General features: G+C 35.7%; 1 protein-coding gene across 1 annotated transcript; it reads right to left on the bottom strand.

Annotated features, from left to right (window-relative positions):
- Nucleotides 1-224: 224 nt before the first annotated feature.
- LOC145123658 (DNA polymerase alpha-associated DNA helicase A-like) lies at nucleotides 225-6878 on the bottom strand. Its single transcript, XM_079058862.1, has 8 exons — nucleotides 6341-6878; nucleotides 6115-6218; nucleotides 5894-6038; nucleotides 5656-5816; nucleotides 5501-5534; nucleotides 5026-5155; nucleotides 4803-4940; nucleotides 225-4202 (listed from the first exon to the last, which is right to left on the bottom strand). Exons 5-7 carry the CDS (start codon nucleotides 5503-5505, stop codon nucleotides 4803-4805), a joined length of 273 nt encoding a protein of 90 aa, XP_078914988.1. The 5' UTR covers nucleotides 5506-5534; nucleotides 5656-5816; nucleotides 5894-6038; nucleotides 6115-6218; nucleotides 6341-6878; the 3' UTR covers nucleotides 225-4202.
- Nucleotides 6879-7281: the final 403 nt, after the last annotated feature.

The raw sequence follows: 7281 nt of genomic DNA on the forward strand, positions 1-7281 counted from the left end.
GATTGTTGTAATTGGTGTAAAATAGAATGAATGCATGCATCAAGAAATAGCAATGTACTTTCAATCTTGATAAAATCGTCGTTGTGGCAATTTGATGTAAAGGGATACATCAAGAAATAGGAACATACTTTAAAGTATGGTTCGAATGAAATATGAACAAAAAAACATTGCATTCAAAATTTGTCAATACTAACTAAAAGCAAGAGTTGTATACAAACCAAAAAAATATGTATTTTATTTACTGTTAAAATTAGTCACAGTCGATAACACTTTGGCTGTTAAAATTAGTATTTTTTTCAATAAAAACAGGGGCAGTTTGGTCATTAGCTGTTAAAATAAGCCATTTTTTCAATAAAAAATAATAAAAAGAAACATAAATTAACTTTTGTTACCACCTCTTATTAGACAAATGTTATATATATTAGGCATTAATTACATGTTTATATTCTAGAGGGATCATAGTGTAAATATATCTATTATTAATACTTATGTAATCGTGACATTCTAAGGAATAATATACAATTCACGTTTTACCAAGTTAACTTGGTATCAGAGCCACTATTCCCTAACCCTAAAATTGGCGCCACAGCAGCCCTCTCGATCGCACCAGACAGCGACAATCATCAACATCAACCTGCACCTGTTTCTACTCTTTCTTCCTCTTTTCTCTTGTCGATCAGTACACATTGACATCAGCCAATACAATGGCGCCTCTCACAGCATTCACTACTGCCGAGAAAACAGCCCACAACTCTCATAAATTTGCCTTTACTTTGTCCCCAAACAACTATGGCTACTGGAAAACTATGTTACAGCCCTTTCTGGTTACAAACAACATGTTCGGGTATGTTGATGGCACCATACAGTGCCCACCAGCCACCATCGTGTCCACCACCCCTACAGGAAAAGAAGGCGACACCGTGACCACATCCACATCTATCACTAACCCTTGTAACAATACATGGGTCTCTAATGATGCACATGTTCGAATGCTTATTCTGTCCACCATCTCCGAGACGTCTTTTCAGCATGTTCAAGGTGATACATCACGTGATCTTTGGTTGTCTTTAGAAAGTGCTTATGCTCCTCATACTTCTTCTCATGAATATACTCTTAAAACCCAACTTCTGAAAATCACAATGAAAGAAGATGAGTCCTCATCTGCTTACTTAACCCGTGCACAAGAGTATTCTAATGCTCTTGCTAATATTGGCGAACCAGTTAAAGAAAAGGACCTTGTCATGTTGGTTATTTCTGGCTTAAGAGAAGAATACAATGGCTTGAAATCTACCCTTTTAGCAAGACAGTCTCCAACAGCCTTTGCTGAACTTCATGGTCTACTGTCCGACCATGACTACATGATCACAAAGACCTCCACAGTGGTGCCCCCAGCCCAAGCGTTCACAACCACCACTAGACAGCCCAGTTCCATGGCTGCTGGTTCGTCTCTATCACAAGATGAAGCAATCCAAGCTGTTCAAAAGCTTGCACAACAGCTGGGGTTACAGCTCCAGCCAACTAATTCAACATTAGCCCAAGCTTTTTACACAAATTGATCAGGAAACAATCGCAACAGCCGATCAACAAACAACCGTGGGCGTGGCAGCTACAACAATCGTCCACAAGGAGGAGGTAATAGAAACCAATTTAGTTGGGCATCTAATCAAAATACTGTGTATGGTACATGTAACAGGTGTGGTATTGGGCATGTTCCGTCTCAATGCCCTAATCGAGATCCCTCCACCATACGTGTGAGACAACAACAACCATCCGCTAATTTTGCAGATTATCGATCCTGGGCCTCCTCTACCTGGGTCACTGATACTGGGTCTAGTCATCATGTTGCATCCGATCTCTCGAGCTTTGATCACTCCGAGGCATACCATGGCCATGACAACTTACATGTTGGCAACGGTAAAGGTTTACCCATTCTCCATATTGGCTCCTCTAAACTCTATTTTCCTAATAAAACTTTTCATCTCTCACAAATTCTTCATGTTCCAGAAATCAAACAAAACCTTCTTTCTGTTCAAAAATTCTACGATGATAATAATGTTTATTTTGAATTTCACACTTCCTTTTTTGCTGTGAAGGACGAGAATACTCACACTACCCTCCTCACGGGTCAAAGTAGTGGCGGCCTTTACTCCTTCCACCTTCCGCAGTTGCAGTCTACCTCGTCTAAAGTTGCTTTCTCCGCTACCCGTGCTTCTTCCGTCACTTGGCATCAACGACTTGGACATCCCCATCCGCAGCTGTTGAAGTCAATGATTTCTAGATATAGTTTACCTTTATCAAAAAATTTTGTCAATTCACCTTGTGATTCTTGTTCTATTGGAAAATCTTCAAAACTTCATCTATCATCTTCTACTTATAAAAGTTCTCATATTTTAGATTTACTCTTTTGTGATGTTTGGGGACCAGCCCCTGTTACTTCTTTTGAAGACCATCGATACTTCTTACTATGTGTTGATCATTTTTCTAGTTTTATGTGGATTTTTCCCTTAAAATCCAAATCTGATGTCTTTAGTACTTTCCAACAGTTTCTTCTTACAGTAGAACGACAATTTCAAACCAAACTAAAATTTGTTCAAATTGATTGGGGAGGTGAATTTCGAAACCTCTCTAAGTTTTTCTCATCTCTCGGCATTACTCATCGCTTGTCTTGTCCTCACACCAGCGAACAGAATGGCGTTGTTGAGCGTCGTCACCGTCATGTGGTCGAAACCGGCCTCACTCTTCTTGCTCAATCCGGTGTTCCACAACGATTTTGGCATTATGCTTTTAACACAGCCGTCTATCTCATAAATCGTATGCCTTCTAGAACCAACTCCAATATCTCACCTTTCGAACATGTTTTCAAACACAAACCTGATTTTTCCTTTCTTCGTGTGTTTGGTTGTCGATGTTATCCACATCTTCGTCCGTATAACAAGCATAAAATGGATTTCAGATCTCTTCCGTGCGTTTTTCTTGGATATAGCACCTCCCACCATGGTTATCGGTGCTTTGACCCTCTTTCCGAACGTCTTTATATCGCTCGTCATGTTCGTTTTCATGAACAATTATTCCCTTACCAAATCAGCCCCCCATCTCCACCCACATCTTCCTTTGATCCTTATACATCCTCTTATCCTAATCCTGTACCTGACATATCCACTCCTTCCAATACATCCCTAACACCTCCTACATCACCTACACCATCTCCTTCCAATACATACCCTACGCCTCCTACATCATCTCCTGCATCATCTTCTTCCCCTACATCTCCACACGAACCTCCTCTTCCGCCTCTCCTTTATACCTTTGCACGACGCCCTAAAACTAACACCACCTCTCAACCAGAAAACACCACATCTCAACAAGCAAATTCTACCTCCCAACCCCACACTTCCTCCTCTCTACCTCGTCCTCGTCCCTCTCATTTGCGTCCAAATCCTAAACCCTCTCAACCATATAATCCTGCCTCCTATCATACTACTAATGTTCCTACCGAACCAGCCACCTTTAACGTTGCTAACAAATCGCCTCAATGGCGTCAGGCCATGGCCGACGAGTATTCTGCTCTTCAGCGCAACAACACTTGGTCCTTAGTGCCTCCTCCATCGAATGCTAATGTTGTTGGTTGTAAATGGGTCTATAAGCTCAAACGGGATCCGACTGGGGCAATTACACGTTACAAAGCGCGTCTTGTTGCAAAACGTTATCGTCAGCAACATGGTCTTGATTATCATGAGATTTTTAGTCCCGTTGTCAAAGCGACTACAATTCGGGTGGTTCTATCCTTGGCAGTCTCACACAGTTGGTCCTTACGACAACTTGATGTTCAAAATGCCTTCTTACATGGCGATCTCACAGAGACAGTCTACTTGCAGCAACCACTGGGTTTTGTTGATCCGGACAAACCTGATCATGTTTGTCTTCTCCACAAGTCTCTCTATGGACTTAAGCAAGCTCCCCGAGCATGGTTTCATCGGTTGTCGACTGCACTTCATGCTCTTGGTTTTCGTGGATCTAAAACGGATCCTTCACTTTTTATATACTCCTCTAACGGTGTTCTCTTCAAATCGTGACATTCTAAGGAATAATATACAATTCACGTTTTACCAAGTTAACTCCTCTAGTCATAAGCCTTGAGGTTGATGCTGCCACCAGAAGCACCTCCGCCTGTGGTACCTCCATCTCCACTTTACCTTACTTTCCTGGAAAAAAAAAACATAAATTAACTTCAAGATTTCTGAATAAAAGGAAGTTTAACGTTTTTTTTAAATATAATTACAAAAATAGATAAAATCATACATAATTTAAGCTAATAATTACCATATAAGATATCAATAAATTTGAAAAAAAGTCGGATAAGAAAAAATATAATAAACATATAAGATTTCAATAAATACAAAAATATAAAACAAATTAATAAAAATTTAATAAAATTAATAAACTTTTATTACAGTTGTCATCATCTAAAAGTGGTAGGAAGATGGGTAGGATTTAAAAGTATGAGGAATTTTAATTTCTCTAATTTTTATTGATAAACTATTATGTAGCATTTGGTTTATAGAATGTTTTTTAAGGAATTGGATCTGTCAAAATAATTGAAATTTGAACCTAGCAAAAACTGTCAAAAAAAATAATGTTTGAAATTTTTTTTATTTAAAAATAGATGATAAATGTATTTTGGTATTTTTAAAAAAACAGAAGAGTTAATTCATTTTTAAAACCAATGTCAACATTTTCATTGAATTTTAAATCAATTATAAAACGCCACAAAAATTAAAAAAAAATAATAATAATAAAAATACCTATTTCTTTGAATTTAACTTGGCCATTGAAATAATAATAATCGCTTCTTTTTCCCTCCCTTGGAAGCCATCCAGAGTTGAGATTTCCAATTCTTTTAACTTGACATCCTTTGTTCTCAACACTCTTAGCAACACAACCTACAAAGTTAATTTCATTTCAATGGAATCAACGATTCCATTCCATTCCTTAATTCCATTACACCAAAACGGAATTCTACTTTACCTGTGCTGAGTTAATATCAGAAGCATGTACACCACTTTGAATCAACCTTCTTGCATGTCCTATAGCAATCTCAGTTTCACCTTCATTCAATGTGCTTTCTTCTTCATCCTTCTTTTCCTCCATATCACACCTAAAAATATAATTATTTTTTTAGAATTCAAAAATTTTATAAGCTTAGATCAAATATCAAATATGCATAACCTGCAATGTCTATGAGAAGAAGAGTATAAATAAATTTATTAATGAATCCTCAAGACAGTTAAAAAATTAAATAAGCCAATTTTAATTAATTAAATATAAAAAAAAGTCGATAGTTAAATATAATAATTGAATCAAGATATTATTTAATATGAATATAAATAATTAAAGCAAAACAGGGTTATCATCATTATATAATTAAATATATGCATTGTATGATGTATGATGTACGATGAATATTTAATATGTTGATTAGAAAGATAAAATAGAAAATTACCGCATCTGTTTTAGTCTTTGACATTAACAGCTACCTGTGGTAAAAAGAAAATTAAATGGGTAAAATATTCAATCTCTTAATATTAGAATTTAAGTTTTTCTTTTAATAATATTTAGAGATGCTAACAGTTGAAAGAGAATGAGAAGATGGTTTACCTGTTCAAATGGATGTTGTTTTTTTCAATTTCTGTTCAAAAGCCTTGTAATCCCACTCTATACCACATTCCTGTGCAATCTCTTGCATCATTTGAAGCTTCATATCATTAGTGGGAGGGTTTGCCTTCAATTTCTTGACAAACTAAGAACATGATTGTTTCCTGTTTAGTTTTTTCTTGATTAAAAGCTACTAAAAGAATGTTTATTATAGATTTTGACAAGGCAGATTTAGAAGCACCTCTTTGTTGATATAAGGTTCAAGATGATTTCCATATCTGTCAGCAAATAAACTTCTTAGTTCGCGTATTTCTGGCAGATCAGGAAAGCTTGTTGTAGAAAACATCAAAGTGGAGATAGCTTCGTGGCATTCCTCAGGGCATTCCCTACAGGTGATTGAGAATTGATTTAAATTAAAATATCAAATGAAACTTTGAAGGTCTAAAAAAGTAAATTTTTTACCTCTATTTAGCCATGGTTGAGAGATAATTTCAAATGAGCGAGCATGATTGTTCTATGAATTTATAACATGATGACAGATTATGTTCAACATATAACTGTCCAACCTGTTACCATCAAATGAAAAGCAATAGAAGTGTTTTGAGATTATATAAAGAAAAGAACAATCCTAAAAAAAATTCAGTAATATGAAAAGGCAATCGGCTTAGTTGTGTAAGATCAACAGCACCTGAATGTTCATAAGATGAAGAAGAAAATCGGAACGATGGAGGAGTTGATGGCGTTGATGTTAAGCTGTAGGCTTTCATAGAAGTACACGATCTTGAATCTAATGAACTTGACAACTGATTCCACCAAGAAGACGGTCGAAATTCTGAAGGAATAGCACTAAAGCAAAGAGCAGAGGACTGGACTAAAGCCATAAATCACAAAATTGATCGATAATTGTGGATCATACAAATTACCAGAGATCCTAATTCTCAGCTACTAATCAATTTTAGTTACAAATTAAAAACAGCTTAAAAACAGCTTGGTAGTAAGGAATAAGGATATCGAATGGAATCTATGATAGGGTCTCTTCCTTTTGATTTTAAAAACAGAAACCCTATCGGATGAAGAATTCTAACAATGAAATTGATATTAAAAATGATATGTCAAAAGAAAAAAAAAAGGAAAAACAAAATAATGAAAAACAGGAATCGATTACACAAATGCACTATTGGAATATAAGAAATTTTGAATTTGGGAGTAAAATCAAGACAAACTAACCGTATTCCTGGAGGCGTTTGAAGAGGCGATGCGAATTAGGGATATGTTTTCTGGCACGATTGAAGTAAAAAGGAATGATTTTTATGTTTCTTTAGGTTACAATTGAGAGAGAGAGGGTAGATGACGAAGGAAAGAAGAGATAATCATGTAACGGTGATTGAATAACCTTGGATAATGTCAGCAATCAATCTAAGGTCGAAAAATTAAGGATCAATCTGAGGGCGAAAAATTAAGGATTCAAATGTAATGAATGGTCCTGATTTCTTAAGATTAGAATTTAAGTTTCTCTTTTAATAATATTTAGAGATAAATCAGTTATTACCCATTTCTAATTAATTTATTATTCATATAATAAATTAAAAAATCATTAATTACTAATTTCTAATTAATATATTAATTACA

Source organism: Lactuca virosa, chromosome 7 (genome assembly GCF_052849685.1).
Source record: "Lactuca virosa cultivar CGN04683 chromosome 7, Lactuca_virosa_CGN04683_v6, whole genome shotgun sequence".
In the NCBI taxonomy this organism is placed as follows: domain Eukaryota; kingdom Viridiplantae; phylum Streptophyta; class Magnoliopsida; order Asterales; family Asteraceae; genus Lactuca; species Lactuca virosa.